Source organism: Triplophysa dalaica, chromosome 12 (assembly GCF_015846415.1).
Source record: "Triplophysa dalaica isolate WHDGS20190420 chromosome 12, ASM1584641v1, whole genome shotgun sequence".
Taxonomy (NCBI): domain Eukaryota; kingdom Metazoa; phylum Chordata; class Actinopteri; order Cypriniformes; family Nemacheilidae; genus Triplophysa; species Triplophysa dalaica.
In genome coordinates, this window is record NC_079553.1 from 6,357,522 (window position 1) to 6,376,092 (window position 18,571).

At 38.8% G+C, this 18,571-nt stretch overlaps 2 protein-coding genes across 4 annotated transcripts in view; one reads left to right on the forward strand and one right to left on the reverse strand.

Annotated features, from left to right (window-relative positions):
- Positions 1–309: 309 nt before the first annotated feature.
- On the forward strand, positions 310–13,958 carry tmem245 (transmembrane protein 245). 2 transcript variants are annotated; one of them, XM_056763255.1, is made up of 18 exons: positions 310–964; positions 1,637–1,754; positions 2,192–2,287; positions 2,402–2,524; positions 2,950–3,141; positions 3,241–3,410; positions 4,931–4,954; positions 7,673–7,777; positions 7,875–7,957; positions 8,075–8,165; positions 8,924–9,022; positions 9,131–9,262; positions 9,344–9,466; positions 9,541–9,686; positions 11,013–11,113; positions 11,684–11,858; positions 11,950–12,144; positions 12,223–13,958. In XM_056763255.1, exons 1-18 carry the CDS (start codon positions 371–373, stop codon positions 12,266–12,268), a joined length of 2,613 nt encoding a protein of 870 aa, XP_056619233.1. In that variant the 5' UTR covers positions 310–370; the 3' UTR covers positions 12,269–13,958. The 2 variants fall into 2 exon arrangements, with proteins under 2 accessions (XP_056619233.1, XP_056619234.1); XM_056763256.1 differs by lacking the exon at positions 4,931–4,954.
- A 1,205-nt stretch (positions 13,959–15,163) lies between these two features.
- Positions 15,164–18,571, reverse strand: part of galnt1 (UDP-N-acetyl-alpha-D-galactosamine:polypeptide N-acetylgalactosaminyltransferase 1) — a 73,006-nt gene continuing 69,598 nt past the window's right edge. For both annotated transcript variants that reach the window (XM_056763257.1, XM_056763258.1), the window contains exon 13: positions 15,164–18,053. In XM_056763257.1, coding sequence (XP_056619235.1) covers positions 17,907–18,053 — 147 coding nt within the window. In that variant the 3' untranslated portion in view covers positions 15,164–17,906. The remainder of the gene's footprint in view (positions 18,054–18,571) is intronic.

The window sequence follows — 18,571 nt, forward strand, 5'->3', positions numbered from 1 at the left end:
CTCAATAAAATTCTTAATAAAATATTTTGGCATGATTTTATGTTAAATTTCTTATATATGAGGGGAAAAATACTCAGTGCTAAATACATTAAATGTATATTATTTTAAATTAATATATGGTCGCACCACCTGACATTTTCTTATTTGTCATTGACCCATATACATCTTTTATTTTATTTACAAATGACCCTTCTTCTTGTTGTTTGTTGTAAAAAAATGGACTTTCCTCAAATGGTATAGTCACACGAACTGGCATAGTCATGCCTACATTACCCATAACTACTTCCTTCACGTTACGTCACACTTTGCCCAGCCCGTACTGTTCCTTATGTGGTGGTGTGTGGATCCTGCGGATTGAAGCGGAGCAACCATGGCAGACACGGAGGACCCGGTTCCAGGCGCGAACACCGAATCGGACACCCCGCGCACAGCCCGGCCACACTACGTCTCCTTCAGCGAGACGGTCCAGCCAGCGGTCGGGATGGTTAGCCAACTACTGAGCCATCCGTCGTCCCTGAAGTTTGACAAAAACATCAAACAGGCCTTCTACAACACGGGAGCGATGATCTTCGTAGCGATCTGTTGCGGGGCCGCCGTGTTGGTGTACTTCATCTTGGAGGCTTTCTTGCGACCGCTGCTGTGGGCGGTGCTGTGCGGCACCTTCCTGCACCCGTTCAAGTACTCGCTCGCCCGGCTGGGCCGCTCTTGGCTCAGCGGTCTGCAAGAGAGCGGCACGCCGATAGTGGTCGGGACCCTGCTGGTGCCAGTGTGGTGTGTGAACTACGGGGTGGAGGCGATGGGAGCACTGGTTTTAAAGCGGTTGAACGTGCTGCTGGCTATTGGTGCTGGTGGACCGCTACTTTATTTCTTGTATCTGTTTTGGAGCGTCATCGGCATGCAGGTCATCCTCAGCCACGTGTGTGACATCATCTGTTTCGGCCTGGATTGCTTTAACGCTGTGTGGGTGAGTAGAGAGACGTGAATGGGACAGAGGAACTCATCTTGTCAGACAGTGAGCAGGTGGAAGTGGTCGTGGGGTGTGTCACATTGCTTTCATCTCAGACAACTAGATATAAACGTATCTGACAGCTTCAGTAATAAGACCATTAAAACCACTACAAAATCCCCATTTCATGTGTTTTATTCCTGTAGGATTTAATGGTTTTCCATTGACTATTATAACAACCTACAAATAAACCCTCCACCTTACCAGTAGAGACCAGTAGAGTTTCCATTAAAACCAATATATAAATCCCATTATTAGAGGTGATTTCCATTATTTTTGTAGCATCTGATACGTTGAGCTTGTGTAATATATTGTTTTACTAACATTATTATCCGACTGGATTTGTTGGATTTATATACATTGTGAACATCCTGGATATGTTGGAGTTTACTGTAGGAATTGGAGCATGAACTCCTCGATCTAAAAATGACGGTTACACCGACGGTATGATGGTCCCTTAAAACATAATCTGAATCTTGATCGCATTGTGCTGGAAATTTTGTTAAATTAAACTTTTAATCATGTATGGGGGGGATAGTAACACACTGAGGGATCTTTTGTGATTATAAATAGATCAGTGACAAATGTTTGTTGTAGTGCCGTAGCTCACATATTCTCATTCTTTCGTAGGTTGGGACATTAGTTGTGGGTTATGTGTTGGCTGTGGCATTTAAGTGGACGCCCGGAATGGAAGGTGTCCTGCGCACCATGTCTGTGCCAGTATGGACAACTCTTATTTTTTACCTGGGTAAGTTGTTTTGAAGGCTTGAATAATTCTGTTCGGGCAATTTTAGTCTATCTGGTGAAAGTGAAAACTACACAAGTCATTCGTTTATCTGCATCAACTGTGTTATACAGCCAAAGATCACATATGGCCTATAGAGGTCTATACATTTACAGCTTAAGTCGAGGTTAAGTATATACGTATATATTATACAAGCCAGTCTATATTATGTCTTAGATAGAATAATAAAAGCTTAATAAATTTAATATTTTACACAAAAGGTAATTCATGTATTGATGTCAGCTGTGTCAAATGTTAGTAAATACAACCTAATGGAACTTCTTTAGACGATGCACACAGTTGACTTTTGTATAAGGTGTGAACTGGTTTTCATTTTCACATTACTGTCCTGGCATTGACCTGCTAATCCATTAATGTCTTGCTTTCTCTGTTATCTGCAGTGTCTCTGACTGGGTCGTGGCGAGTGCCTGTGTTTGTGGTGGTGGTTTTACTGCTAATAGTGGGAATACAGGAGAAGCCTGCCGTACCAGGGAAAGGTAAAGAGATTTTTTCTTTGCTCTCACAATCTTAACCTCCGTTGATATCGTCTGGCTTTTAGACGCCTTCACATTCCCCTTTGCCCTTCCCCATCCTGTGTTCTCTCTGTACAGGTGAACTTTCGGGTCAAGTTCTGTCCTTTGCTGCCAATACAATCTACATGGCTATTTCCTGCAGTAATGTCTGCCAGCCCGAGACCATACAGGAAGAGAAGAGCAGCACGGAACAATCCAAAGGTGATGCGAAAGGAAACAGAGCAGTCTGTTTGAAGTTAGAGGTGATATTTATGTTTAAAGTTACTATTTGGACTCGGTTCTCATTATGGGGAAATATCTGTGGAATTCTGTGAAAGGGATTTAAATATGAAGGCATTTGTTAAATGGGATTACTGCGCTCTTAATAGTAACTGAAAACTTTATTAAATTATCCCAAATATTTCCTAGTATGCAAGAGTTTAAGGATTTACAGTTTTATGAATGGCAAGCATTCATCCATTCTTCGGGAATCTGCGTTTTCTTGCGTGTCTGATTATGAATGATACAATAAAACATAATCTTTATTTACCAAAAAGCAGGTATTATAAGATTATAGATCAGACTTTGTGGTTTATGAGAGAGATAGAGGTCTATGGTTGTTAGTAAAGTGATTTCTCTGCTCCCAGATTCAGCGTGTTCCTCTAAGGGTCTTTTCAGCGTTCCACCCTCCCGCGGTCGCAGCAGGCTAGACTTCAGAGGTCTCCAGGCTAAAGAGAAAACTAGTGATATCTACTTTGTTCTTCTTGCATGGGCTATAATGTTGGTGCAGATCTGGCTCAACCTCTGGATTTTACAGTTACTGCCAATCCCTGTCGCTGGTAAACAGTGTGTGATAGACGATTTGTTTATGATACTCATCTGACGGCAGGAATGTGAATGTTTCATGAAGAGTTTAACTGTTGTGTTACAATTTCCAGTTTGGGTGCTGAAGAAGGTGGTTGTTCATTTTGGGCTGAAGGATTTCACAGGAAGGACTTTGGTGAAATGGTGGACATTCCTTGAGAAGTTTGTGAAAGACAGACGGGAGGCTCTGATGCCCGGACCGATCAAAGGCCTAGCTCAGTTCTTGCTACGGGTGGACACTAAGGTAACGCCTTAGACGGACACGCTCGCACAAACCACTGTAATCTGTTTTCTGACCGACGCTCTGTCACATCACTTGTCTGCTGGTAGTCATCACCACGTGTGCACATTTATGTTTGGTTGCGACTGCGATGTGTGATTACAAAGAGGAACAGGAAGTAGTTGTGGCTTGCTGATAACTCTCTTTTACTCTCACAGTTAAGGCAGCAAATATCCATAAATAACACAGAGGAAATGCTAAAGCTGGAATCTGGCTACTAGGAAAGCCAGATGTGTTTATTCTTAACTCTTTCACCGCCATTGAAAAGTTATCTCGTCATTTAAAAAAAAACGGTTCCCCGCCAAAGACGAGTTATTACGGCAAAAAGTATTTCTACTGTTGTACAGCAGGTGGCGCTATTACACACCACTGGGGAAAAGTACAGAATCCCAGAACCTAGAACGTATATGTTTTAGCGGTTTTAATGATTGTTCTGAGTGGAATCTTGGCAGAATCTGTGACAAAAAACTTTAATTATCTCAACTGTTTAATCTAAGTGATGCATTTTTGAAGAAACCTACCCACATCTACGGAGTGATAAAAACAAGCAAATGAAGATGGAAGAATACGATTTCTTTTGTTTAAAAGCTGAGACTTTGTTCTTTCATTTGACATATTGTTTGTCCATTTATTCTTTAGAGAAAATTTACTGTGAGCCATTAAAGTTGGGTGAAAATGTTAAAAAACGGTGGCGTAGGCTGGCAACTTTTTTTTAAAAAGGCTGGCGGGGAATGAGTTTATATGAATTGTAGAGTGTTATTAAAAATAGGATCCTTATCAGGAGATAAACAGAACGCGATCTCATGTGAGTTATGTTCAATTAAAGTGGTAGTTCACACGGAAATAAAAATTCTGTCATTTTCTCCCCTTCTTATGATTTCAAACCTGTATGACTTTTATAACTCGGTTCAGCCAATCAGAATCGAGGACCAGACCTGACCGTTTTATAATCACACTTTTATGCATTTTATTTTTTGTGAATTTGAGTCAGCTGTGTCCTGTTTGATGTGCTGTTGCATTCAAAATGGATGTTTCCCCAAACCTCTTAAGAATTTCCTACTGCCCCCGAAGTGCAGTTGTTGTGATAAGGGCAGATAAATATAGATTAAGGTTCTCATCAGTGCCAAACATACCCAACAATGTTTGATCTGCCATGATGTTCAACAGAAATAGTTCTCCTGTAGCTTAAGCAACGCCAAGGTCATGGGTTCGATTTCAGGGATTGCACATACTTTGAAACAAATGTATGGTATGGTAAGTCGCTTTGGATAAAAGTGTCTGAAAAATGTGAAAATGGAAATAACAATTTTTGAGCAAAGTCACAGACGACCCCTCAAAAATCACACCTTCCCATGAGTCCTGGATTTTTATTCTAATCTTTTTCCTGTCCTCTTATTGCCTTGATACCATGATGTTTGCTGCATTCCTGCATTCTGATTGGTTGTTTCTAATAACCGTTTGTCTCTCTGTCTTCCTCCTCAAAGCTGTGGCATTGGCTTAACAAGCAGGTAAATCAGTTGTGCTAGCAAGCGTGAAAGCGAGATAAAAGATACAAATAAAAAAACTAAAGGTGAAGAGAGGGATAGGTTGACAGCGTGTGCTCCCATCAGAAGCTTGTATTGATGCTTCCTTTTCTCTGTCACCCCTTCCATCTTTAAAGGGGTCATATGACACGGCTAAAATTAATATTATCGTTTGTTTTAGATGCAATGCAATGTATTATTTAAGGTTCAAAAACGTTGTATTTCCACATACTGTGCATGTTTGTATCTCCTCTTTGCCCTGCCTCTCTGAAACGCACATTTTTTACAAAGCTAATAGCTCTGAAAAGCAAGGTGTGCTGTGATTGGTCAAATTCTGCAAGCGTGTGACGGAAATGTAACACCTCTTACCATATTTGGAACATCAGGTTTCAAAGCAATTGTACTAACAGGTACGCACACCTTAGTTAGGCATACATTTTGGGCAGTCTCAGTCAAATCATAACACGAACTGACGTGGATTTGTGGGGGTGTGGTTACACGAGGCGTTTCAGGCAGGTCTGGGTGAGTATTCGCTTTTAGGTAGAATGCATCTTTTGCTCCCACACTTTAATTTTTGCAATTTTAAGTGTTTAATACATGCATGTGCCACTTATACACACCAAAGACACAGAAAAACATGTGTTCGCGCCATATGACCCCTTTAAGTTTCCGCTGAGCTCACTGGCTTCTGGCAGTTTCTGGAGTGCTCTCTGTGTGTGAGATGATCGTGCTGTGGAAGAGTGTGTGCCTCTGGATGTGATTGATATGCTGACAGATTAACAGAAAGAATGCCAAAGGAAAATCCAGAAAGGCCAGGGACTCTTCCACAACATTTGGAAAACAGATAGAGAGGATAGGGGTGTGGTTAGATAAGACCAAGGCTGCTTGTCTAGCTGGGTATTTTAAGAGAGTTGTTTTTATGTTCTGTTCCAAAACTTAGTCAGCTGCCTTCTGTCAACCCTTACATAAAATAGCCATTTAAAGATCTAAGGATTTGGTTAAAAGAAGGTAACTTGATAGGCAGCATAGTTAAGATACTTAGGTTTTGGAACAACCTTCCTTACAATGTCTTAAATTAGGGGTGTAACAATATATTGATGTATCATTTGTTTTGAAATACAAAAAAAGTAGGTTATGTATCTTAGAGCTTTGATTTTCGTTTATGTATCTTATTCCCAACGGTTGAGCTGCCAACATGTGACATACTGTACATATAATATATGATAGTGTAATGTTTTGTTTGTTTAATTTTGTGCTTTTACTGCTTTAAGAAGTTCTGAAAAGGCTTAGTGTCCTTCCAGGGAAAATGAAAATTCTGTCATCATTTACTCGCCCTCAAGTTCTTCCAAACCTGTGTACCTTTCTCTGTTCTGTTGAACACAAAAGAAGACATTTTGAAGAATGTGTAAACCAAACACTTCTGAGGCACCCTTGACTTACATAGTAGTAATATTCTCCCACTAGTCAATTGTGCCATAGAATCGTTACAAACATTTCAAACATTATTCCAAATATCTTTCTTTGTATTCAGCAGATCAACAAAATGTATACAGGGCTGGAACAACTGGTGGGCGAGTAACTGAAATGATTTTATTTTTGGGCGAACTATTCATTCATTTATTTCTTTATTTTAAATTTGTGTTCAAATTCGGTCATTTGTTTGTTTTGTTGAAAATTTGAAAATTGTGGCGATTTGGAAATAAATCTAGTATTTAAATTTGATTTTGAATTACTTTATATAAAAACCTAAATCTAATAATGTTTATCGCTTCGAATTGTAAACTTAGTGTATTGTTACACCCCAACTTAACATACTGCCTTCTTAGGGATCTTATTAGGTTTTGGTCATGGTCATGGTATACACAGGAAAATATTGGGAATTTACTGCAGTGTTGTAAGTGCAAAAGAATAAATTATTTCAGAGACATGTCAGATTTTTAAATCATTTTTTATTGTCGTCTATGAAATTTAATATCTTTCGACTGTATCAGATTATCAGAGTCTAACTGGGTCTCAACATGAACAGATGGTGGTGAAACTCATTCTCTGATAGTACCCTCACACACACGCGCACACACAATGCGATCTTACATCCATTGCCAGAATTGATTTTTAACTTTGCTTTGTACTTTTGGAGAAGAAGTGTTGCTTTAATTTAATCTTTTAGTTTCTAATCTTGTAAACGCTGTACTAATTCATCATACACATTAGCTCATGTGGGTGTGATGCTAGCGGCACTAACTGGAGGAGGGAACAGGAATAAACATGCAAGTGCAGCCAACAGAAGCAAAGAATGTACAGAGAAACTGAGTCCACCTGCCAACAACCAAAATTATGCCTATTACATACTGTTTACAACCCTGCACTGTTTCCTTACAGTATAATCAGTATTGGGGCATTATTTGATCCGTTAAATTGATCTAGAACCGTATTGGTACATTTAAGGAATAAGAACATTTTTAAGTCTTATAAAACGCCAGAAAACATTTATTGTTACACAGTGCAAAAAGGATTATGTTCCTTTATTATTTTTACTGAAAGAGGTTTAACATTATCATATCAGGACCTATAAGTGCATGTTTCTCCAGTTTGGCAGAGGGAAACTGGTTCTGTGTTGACACACTTGCATCAATGATCAAATGTGTTGTATTGAAATTCACCTCTCTCTCTCTTTCTCTCTCTTTCTCTTTCTTCTCTTTGCAGATGATCGTGTGGTTGGAGCGTTCTTTGGATAAGCTGATCAGTATTTTTATTATTTTCCTGCTGGTGACTGGCACACTGCTCATGGGCCTGCTGCTCACAGCTATGGTATCATCTCACAAACTCGCTGTCTTCGGGTTGATGTTTTCACTGGACGTGCTCTGTGACTGATCCATGACTCTGCACACATGGTTTGTGTTCACAGGTGCATCATGAGAGCGTTCATATCATAGAGGTCACCAGTAACCTGATCAATGAGACCGTTTCCAACCACCCCGAATGGGCCAAGTAAGTTGAAACTAACATGCTTAACATTTTGGAAAGGAGTGTTGCAGAGGGCACTTTTGTGTCAAAAAATGTTGCAAACTGTTGAACAAAATGTTGAACTGTGTGTGTGTATTGTAGCTGGCTGCCAGAGGCACAGGTTGTTCAGAAGGCATTGAACTCTGCAGCCACTAATGTTTACCAGCATGGCAGAGAATGGATCACACTTAAGGTCAGAAGAAGTTCAGAAAATAACAGTCGATCAGACATTTAAATGCATTTAACTTCTGTCATGTACAGTATTTTGAACAGAAGAATTTAGTGCGTAATGATTTGAGATGACACTTGATATGATTGGATCATGTGTTGATAGTTTGTTTATTATCACTTTTCCAAACCTGCTTGCAAATGTCAGCAGAAAGTTACACTAAACATAGTTTTTTTTCTATATGAGTTTTATTCTAAGCAGAGGTGGACAGTACTTAAGTTTTTTCCCTTTCTCACATATTTCAAGTATCCGAATCAGATCGTTTCTGTTTTGGAGAAATGGGAGAAATATTTTTTTCTTAGATTTACAACATTTACATTTATTCATTTGGCAGACACTTTTATCCAAAGCGACTTACAAGTAGGGTGCAGCGGGCAGCTATCACTGCAGAGCAAACAGGGGTAAGGTGCCTTGCTCAAGGGCACTTCAGTCATTTCCTGGTGGCACTGAGAATTAAACCAGCGACCTTCTGATCGACCTACGAGTCGAACTCTCTAACCACTAGACCACAACTGATGTAGTAAAATAAAATTGTTTCCAAGTAAAAACACTAGTATCTGATAAAGTACAGATACTGGGAAATATTCTTGAGAGTCAAAATATTTAAGTACGGTGCAACTACGGACCACAGAGCTCAGAATCAGTAAATGATGATTTTGTGTTTTTTTGCAGAAAATAAATAGGTGTTTGTTATGTGTGTTTATGTGTGCATGCATTTATAGCTTCATAAAATATTAGGCGATAAAGTCAACAACACCGCTGTGATCGAGAAACAAGTTCTGGAGCTGTGGGATCGTCTCTACCAGTCCTGGATTGTAAAGGTAAAAAATACATTTAATATCATTCATATTTTAAATCAAATACACAAATCTGTGTAACTCTGTCTGTATTTCTGTGATACCTTTATGTTGCTGATTTTTGTGTTTAAGAATGTAACTCACACCGGACGACTCCGCGGACACAAGCTGAATTTAAACAGACAGAGCAGCTGGCTAGGGGACATCCTCGACTGGCAGGACATAGCCTCATTCGTTCAAGAGAATATCGAGATGCTGCTCTCGGTTAGTGAGTGTGTGCCTGTGTTAGCTGGAAGAGAGTCTCTCTGTCTGACAGATTGATTAATATGCTGTACTTTGTGGTAGATTTTGGAGTCTTTGTGGGTGGTCATGAGTCGAAATGTTGGATTGCTGATATCAACGACAACCACGCTGCTTACTGTACTGTTTCACAGCGGAACCGCACTGCTCAACTTTGCCCTCTCTCTGGTAATACGCACACGATCAGATCGCTATCAGAATAGATGTTAAGTTATTTTAAATACTGTTTTTTTTGTACATAGGTGATTTTTCTGACCACACTGTTTTACCTTCTGAGCTCCAGTGGAGAATACTATAAACCTGTGAAGTGGGTCATCAGCCTCACACCTCTGTCACAACCTGGACCCTCTTCAAATGTTATTGGCCAGTCTGTGGAGGAGGCCATCAGGTACACGACGTCATGTGGGACCTTTGAAATCATTGACAGCATTGAAAAAATAAGACCACTCATATTTTGCCTTTAATCAGCATGTGTATTTAAGCCAGTGTCTGTTGGATTTTATGAAAATCAACATCAGGTGTGACAAAGTCACACAATATCAATTTTGACCAGTTTGTCCCGTTTTAATTTTCTGCAAATAAATGCAAACCTTTTTTTTTTAGGATAAATGATGTCAGTATTTAACAGAATGAAACAAATTAGCAAGTATAGGCCATATATAAATAGTAAATTCTGAAAATCATTTTAGGGTGGTCTGTTATTTTCAAAGCTGTGAATGATATTTAACCACATTGCGCTTTAAAGTTTTGTGATTTTTGCCAAATCACAAAAGATATAAAATGAGAACATTCTGTATTATATACTCTTACAAATACTGGGTAGTTTTCAACCCAGCATTGGGTCAAATTCACATGTTTGAAAAAGATTGATTCACCCAACAATAAATTGAAAATAACCCAACACGGGTTAATTTATTGTAGACCCAACTGCTGGTTTTGTCCCTTTTATAACCCAGCATTTATTTAAGCGTTGCCAAGTCTAATGTCCTTTAAAAAAATCTATTTGAAAGGTCTCCATTTAAGCTTCAATTGGAATTGAGAAACCAAAATGGAACTGTTGTTTATCAATTATAATAATTAAAAAATATATACACTTTCCTCATCATTGTTAAGAGTTGGTGCACTTTAAAATCACCACAAGAGGGCGTGACAGTACTGTTCCATATGTCTGAAATCTTTTTTTGAATTGCACACAACATTTAACATAGATTATGGTTGGAACAACTGAAATGTGAATGAAATGATCTGGTAGTAATGTACTGTTTAAACATTTGGTCTGCTATAATAAAGGTTTAAAAACAGATCGAGGTGATACAGGTTAATGGGGTGAGTGTGGAGCTTTTAAACATTGCACTTAATGGTAGACTGCTCCAGGGGGACTGTGCCTGAAATTAGCATACCGTAATTAGCTTCGATAAAAACCATCTGTTTGTTTCTTTAAAGCACAATCACACTCTTGTCTTCTAGACAAGGTCAGGAGATTAATCTGAGACTGTGTCATTGTGAAGATGAAACGAAGAGAGCAATTCGGTAGCTCATTTAACCGTGTGTGTGGACCCTAAATGAACATCAATGTTTCATTAGAGGCATTTTCATGAGTGCTGTCAGAGAGCCGTTGATTCACACTGACTTCTCTCAGCTTTATTAGGCCACATGAGGGGGGTTTGGGGCGTCTCTCTTTATGCTGTCTGTGTCATCTTCTCTTCTGTGTTAGGGGTGTGTTTGATGCATCTCTGAAGATGGCTGGATTCTACGGCCTTTACACTTGGCTTACGCACACAATATTTGGCATCAACATTGTGTTCATCCCCTCAGGTAAAGCTGTATTACACAGACAAAAAACAGACTATTCTGTTCCTTTCTCACTTTTTATTTAACATGAATGCATTAACCAGACGCTTATGACGTGCAGTGCATTCAAAGTGTGTTTATTATGTATTTATCTGCTTGTTTCTTCTGGGATTTAAAATCGTACAACAAAAACGCAGCGTGTGCTCAGCTTAATTTGTATGTCATATTTTCTTTATTTCTCTCTCTCTCTCTGATAAATTATTACATTTTATATTGACTTTCTATCAGAATGATTAGTCGTTTTGTAGTAGTACTTTAACACATTTGGGAATGTGCATACTCGGGTATTATGAGTATATTGAATATATTAAAAGGACCCTTGGATATGGTTAAATACACACACTATCACCTCAACATCGCATATCCACATTGCAACCTAATGCTTTGGGTACCTGTGAGATGTAGGTGAGAGATTCAGAAGAAAATTTGATTTCCTTGTTCCCTTCAGCAGGCAAAGCATTTTTACTAGTCGGTGGAGAGTCTTTGACTGTACGATTATTAATGCACAGCCCTGCTATGTGTCTGTCTCTGCAGCGATGGCGGCTATCCTCGGCGCCGTGCCGTTTTTGGGGACGTACTGGGCGGCTCTACCTGCAGTTCTGGATTTGTGGTTGGCTCAGGGGGAGGGAGTCAAAGCTCTGCTGCTGCTGCTCTGCCATCTGCTGCCTACGTACTTTGTTGACACTGCCATATACTCTGACATATCTGGGTGTGTGTTGGTGCGCTTCTTAGGTTTTTGTGCTTTGTGAATCAGTTTGATAATGTGCAAGAAACATCTGTTTTTGTGAATGTGTGTGCAGAGGTGGACACCCGTATCTGACAGGTCTCGCTGTAGCGGGTGGAGCGTACTATTTGGGTATAGAGGGGGCCATCATTGGGCCTATTCTGCTGTGTATCTTGGTGGTAGCGTCCAACATATACAGCTCCATGTTGATGAGCCCTAGCAGCACCCAGCAGACTCCGGTGCAGAGCAGCTTCCCCGTACATCAGGGCCGGTAACGCATCTTTTTGTTAAACTCATTTTTGCATGATCGGCCAGTTTGAACTCTTTTTCTTTCTATCATCTTTCTCAGGTTATTCATAGATACTCCAACGCAGCTGAAAAGATGTACCGAGTGAGAGAAGTCTGACCAGCGTTTGTCTGGGGAATCCCATAGTGCACTTCAAGACTATGCAAAGGGTCGGCTTACCCTTAAAGTGTCCAGCACTACCTGTTTGGTCAAAAGTATCACCACATTCTCTCCTAATGTGGCTCATGTAGCACATGGCAGTATGATGCCCCCGAATGTCTAACTATGTGCTACACTTAACGCATTTAGCACTGTGGCGCTAAATTTGAGAAATTCTTAGAGACCGGGCTCAGAAAGACCTGCGCTGCGACGCTTGCACTCTCCAACGCTACGTTAAGTTAACACACCTGTGCTTTGCGAAGCACCGTTCTGGTGAATTAATGCCATTGCTACCTTCTAGTTAGCACACTAACAATGTTACACGTTTACATTGTGCTTTACTGTTAAACTAGCTTATCAAACACGTTTTCAGACTGTAGTTCTCACAGGTAAGGACCTCCTTATCTGGTTGTACGGATGATTCATCCCATATTGTGGATTTGTTTGGCACTGCTGATCATGTGAACGGATACGTTTGCATGAATGTAAGACTGGGTTAATATCAGGTTTCATGTTGAGACATTTGTTTGCTTATGTTTACTATGTACTGTTCATTTTCACCACTTTTTTTCACACCGAAGGCCCGTCGCTATAGACAGACTGCAAAGTTGAGTTTGAATCTTTAACATTCAGCTTCCTGTAATGAACCATAACACATCGGTTTTCGAGGTTCATGTTTGTTTGGTGTTAAGAATTCAATTCTACTGAAATACAGTTTCTCTGGCAGGATTTAGCAACAGCTGCTTTTACAAATATCCAAGTCTAAAGTTCATGTGCTACTTATGCTGAACTATAACAAGAACTCGAATCTTGAATGATATCATTATCAAATAGTCAAAGTTTGTCACGCACACCTCCATGTTTATCCATTCAAATGCCTTGTGTGTTATGTTTGTGGTTACCTCAAGCGTCTTTATTTTTCTTCTCTCAGTTTCTATTGATAAAGCACGGGTAGAAAATACAATGTAATAATGATTAAGTACTTACCGTACGTCACATCCTTACCTGTGCATTTCTTCCGTTTATATTTATATATATACTTATATTTAACTTTTCCTTGTGGACTTCTTTATTTAGCCCAAAGATGAGTCTTATTAGGTCTGGTAACGTCCTATTTAAGCGGAGGTTTATATATACTTTGTTATACGTGTTCAAGGTCATTCTTTGTGCATACAGTACTGTTTGCTTTCTGTACGGTTAGGTGCTTAAAGGTTAGAAACACATGGGATGCTGCTGTTGGAATATGTGTGTTAAGAAGTGATTTGCTTTTTGACTGGATCTCGTTTTGATGCAGTGCACTGAAAAGGTAGCAGTATAAAACAAAATATTTAACAATATTGCAATTTTTTTGTCTTAACTTGACAAGGTTCTTTATAACAATGCTTTTATACACATGAAGTCAATTATATAGGTGGATGCACTTTGTTTGAGGTTACCCTTTGGTTTATGCCAAATAAGAGAAAGTAGTTTATACAGTAGTTAACCGTTGTGACGGCTAGGTACAGGTTAGTCTTATTTTAATTTAGTCAATCTGTGAAATGCAGAAATTGACTTCTCTGTTTTGTTGTCCTGAGTGTTGTTTTGTTGCTAAATACACAGCTCTATTAAATCATTTGAATAAAACGGTTTTGTTCTTCTTAGCCAGACTGCCATGTGGATGGAGAAACTGTGTATAATTCCTCAGGCTGTGTTATGAAATTGGATTTTGCTACCTACTGAATTTATGTTAGATATTGGAGAGCTTAATTCCTGTTTCTAATCCTCTTAAAGGCTTTATAATCATGTTGATATGAAAGATGTTTCAAATATCTTGATAAAACACTAACTCGGCATGACTGACTACAATTCATTTACAATAGGAAATACAAATGTTTTGTTAAATCTGACTGTTTGAGTGTCTGGGTAGTGGGAAGGATAAGTATTTATTTGCTGGGAAATAACAACGTTAACAACCCAAGCTTGTGGGTTCGATCCCAGGGGATTGCACATACCCATCTATAAATATATAGGATAAAGAATGTAAGTCGCTTTGGATAAAAGCTTCTGCCAAATGTGTAAATGTAAAATGGCTGGTAAAACAATCAGCTCTTATTGATAACATATCCAGTAGGACGGATTTTATAGATTTTTCTTTCCTTCTAGTCACACTGACCTTAGTAGCGGTTATAAGAGAATGATTTTGTTGCATGTAACGTGACCTTTGACCCTACACGTCCTCTGATAAGGGCACGTTCCCTGCTATTTCTCAACATTATAGCGGAATGCTACAGTACGTTGCAGGTCCGTCACATGGGATCTCAGGTGAGATTGAAATCGATCGCTGTTCGCCCACACTCAATTACACTGAACTGGGCTATTGACTGGGTTTCTTTCTCTTGGGTGCGGTGTGAAAGAATGGGAGAGGCTGATTCTCCCTGTCTGGTATTTGTGTAGGTGCTGCCTGTTTTTATCAAGAATATTCTTAGATTTTCTGGTGTCTCTTATGTCACAGACGAATGGTCAAAAATACATTTTGCATATCGCATCTTTCATCCTGACATTTAGCAATTTGGAAATTATTAACAAACTGCACATTCAGTTAGGGTGGAATGAGGTAAAGAGGTTGTAGAATAGAATAGACACAGGAACTGATCGACATCTACATATCCTATAACCTACAAGTCCAAGTCATAAATGCATTGTTCATCGAAATAGATCAGAGGCAACAATTTTGAACCAGACTATTTTGTAAGATGCCAACGGATCAGAATTTCTAATCAGTCATAAAGTCACTTTGGGAACTGTCATTCAACCTTTTTTCTCTCTTATAAGTTTAGTGATGTTTAAAATAATCAGCAGACTTAGAAACATCAAAGTATGTTCTTTTAATTCAAATCTAAATGTGACTTTTATTTTCCAACCCAACATGTGCACATTTATTTTCTGAGATTTCTAGCATTGCAATTTATAACTTTCTGGGGATGTTAGGCATATTCCTAAAACTTATGCTTAAATTGCTTCCTCCAACAAAAGATGAAATATGAAAACAGACCAAATATCTCTTAATGAGTTGTGCCAATGAAATATCTCCGGGCAACTGTAGGGAAATTAGATTTCTTCTTTTCCTTGCTGTAGTATTTTAATTAGATCGAGGAAGATCTTGCTATTGCATGAAATGAGGCTATAAATATGTATTGTTTTAGGGTGTATTATGGGCCAGGCCCCTTCTGTGTTTGCTAGAGCGGCCCTTAAACAGTAAAAAGGTATCAACAATATTTTGGTTGACAGCAAAAACATCAATCAGAAAGTGAAGCTTTAGTTTCTTTTTACATATTGCAACATGCATCTGGCTATAAGAGTTCATGAGACGCTTCATGGCAGCACTACCAAATTAAACAAGACATACTGTAACAGATTATAAATTGTTGGGCAATGTCAACTTTTCTTGAATATTGCAACCAGATACAGTATATATATATACAGTATATTTATAAAGCCGTGGAAAAATGAAAGAGATGAATTCCAAATTTTCACTAAATTAGAATTTCTATATTGTGTCCATTCCAGTCCAGAGTCTGTTGAATTCTGACAAAATCAAACCTCAGGAGTGACATTAAGTCGTCCAACAGCAATGTGAATGACTTTCAGCATGACAAGACACATGAAAACCACATAATGACAAAATTATCACCTATTTTTTTACCTAAATGCAAAAAATGCAAACAGAAACAATATTTTTACTTAAAATTATCAATAAATATTGCAAGTTAGAATTAATAAAAAAATCATAATTTTTGAAATGGTCTTTTTTCATTTTTTCCACGGCTGTATATATATGGATTGTTTCTGATACACTTCAGCATGAAATTGTCATAAAAATCCAACAGAGGAGTTAGACTGTAAACTTTCTGTGGTTTATTTCTCCAGCCTGTGGATCATCTCAACACAGGGCTCTCCAACCCACCATTCAGCAGGCCAGATCCTCATCAACAAAAAAGCAAAACAAACAAAAACTAATGACATCCCTTTGACAGATATAAAAACACACGCTCGCACATCTAGATGTGATCCTGTTATCCTATACAAATACTTAAATGTTATCTTTAATTCATCTCTTCTGTAGTTCGTGTAGATTTTACATTATTTTGACAATTACAATCTAAAATCATAATTTCTTGGCAGAAGAAATATTACACATGAAAGACCAGAACATGAAGAGTGCAAGATCATTTGAAGTATTGGGCCAGGTCAAACACTTTTTCAAGGGTAAAAAACAATACATCAGGATTCTTTCCCAACTTTTCAATACAAATCTCAAAACTTCACTTTGATCTTCCAACCATTGTCCTCCTTTCTCATCTGAGCAGCACTATTCAGTCTTAGTTTCTTGTTTTTTTTTCTGATATGACACGAGATCGGAGTGACTGGATTCACAAAAGTGAAATAACAGATCAACAATAAAATCTGAAATGCAAGACATAATTCTGAACAAATCTCTTTAGGCTCACACCTAAACACATGACTTACAATGTGGCTTGTAGTTTCTCTTAAAGCCAGACACTGGCCACTATCATGTTCAGATGACAAATTGCTGAAATAAAAAAAGGAATGTGTCTACATATATCAGTAACACTTTGAAGTGAAAATAAACACAGACAAAAGTAAATGCAGTCAATCTCTCTGACGCACATTAACAGTGACACCAAGCCCTTGCTGGATGATATGACAAAATATGTTCCATCTCTTCCTGATGAACCCATGTGCTTATGGGTAATGTAATGTATGTTACCAAGGCAACCATTTTAATCAAATTGTGTCAAACTGCTATTAAACCTTTTAGAGAGACCACAGTCCTACAAGAGTGAAATGTGCATTTATGTGGTACCCAAAAATGCAGAAACCAAGAAAAGTATCTGGTGTAAAAAATGTTGCATGAACACTGACGATATGAAACTTTTCCTATAAAGTCCTTGACAATCCGTCATCCCGTTGGTTGATTATAGATTATAGATCAGTAGTTGTCCATTTTAGATTGATTGACAGGTGTCCGTATGTCAATGGCCAGTGGGGGGAGCCCTTGCTTCTCAGCTTGGGCGAACAGACAGCAGTCCACTAACATCCACAGACACTGTAGGAAGATCCATCCTGATATGTTACACACTCAAAGACATGCACACACATGCGCTCAGACACAAACATATAAGCCTCTCCTTCATGTGCTAAACACCCTTCATTTCTAAAAGGCTTAATTAAATTAAAAGGGCGAAACTCTGTGGAAAACTGTCTGGCCCACACATTCTCAACACAGACACACACACAATGATACTCTAAAAGGTAGGCGTTCTCGTAATTATAACCAAAACGCCCCCTTCTCCTCAAACGAGGAGGCAAGGGCATCAAACTCAAGTGTTCTCTCCAACGAGTCTCTCTCCATCTTTCGCTCATTTCGGTGGAGTGATGGGAGATTCATATACATATGAAGTTCTGTTTGTATAGATCTATTAAAGGCAGACCACCAGCTATTGAGAGAAAAGCAGTCCTCTCTCTCTCTCTCCTCTTTAAATCTGTTTGAGAGTCCGTCCGTCTGACCCTCGGTGTGCTTGCGTGTCTCAAAATATTTCAGGCAGTGTGACATTGCGGAGCAGCCACTGCTGTGATCGGATACCGGTGCAGTCCTTGACGCTGGGCACCTGACTGTCATCTTCAGAGGCCTTATCCAGACACTGATTACTGTTCACGTGTACCAGACTCAGCTTCTGCGGAACAGAGGGACAAATATATACATTCTGTGAGACATAGATAGCTCTCACTCATATACACTATACTGTATACACTATTCTGTACAATTTAAGAATAGGCTTGTCATGTCAAACCTGTATGACTTTCTTTATTTTGCAGAACACAAAAAAAAGATATTCTGAAGAATGTTGGTTACCGAACAACGACGGTACCCATTTAATTCTATTGTATGGAGACAAAAGCAATGCAAGTCAAAGAGGAACGGTTATCAACACTTTTTCATATTCTTTTGTGTCCTATAGAAGAAAGAAAGCCAAAGAAAGAGTCATTTTGCGTTTTGGGTGAATTGTCCCTTTAAGAATTAGCATGTGTGAAATTTCAGTTAGTGGCTGAAATGAAGAATATAATAATTTTGTGTTTAAAACATATTCAAAACAATACCAAAGATGTAGCTTTATGATGCTGAGAAGGAGCATTAAATGATGGGAGTTTATACCATGCAATGGGATTCACAAATCTTCTTCATAGATGACGT

Coding starts and splice junctions, on each gene's coding strand:
- tmem245 (XM_056763255.1), top strand. CDS start 371: ATGGCAGACACGGAGGACCCGGTTCCAGGCGCGAACACCGAATCGGAC. Junction 11,114..11,683: donor CATTGTGTTCATCCCCTCAG/GTAAAGCTGTAT, acceptor CTGTCTCTGCAG/CGATGGCGGCTATCCTCGGC. Junction 11,859..11,949: donor ATATACTCTGACATATCTGG/GTGTGTGTTGGT, acceptor ATGTGTGTGCAG/AGGTGGACACCCGTATCTGA.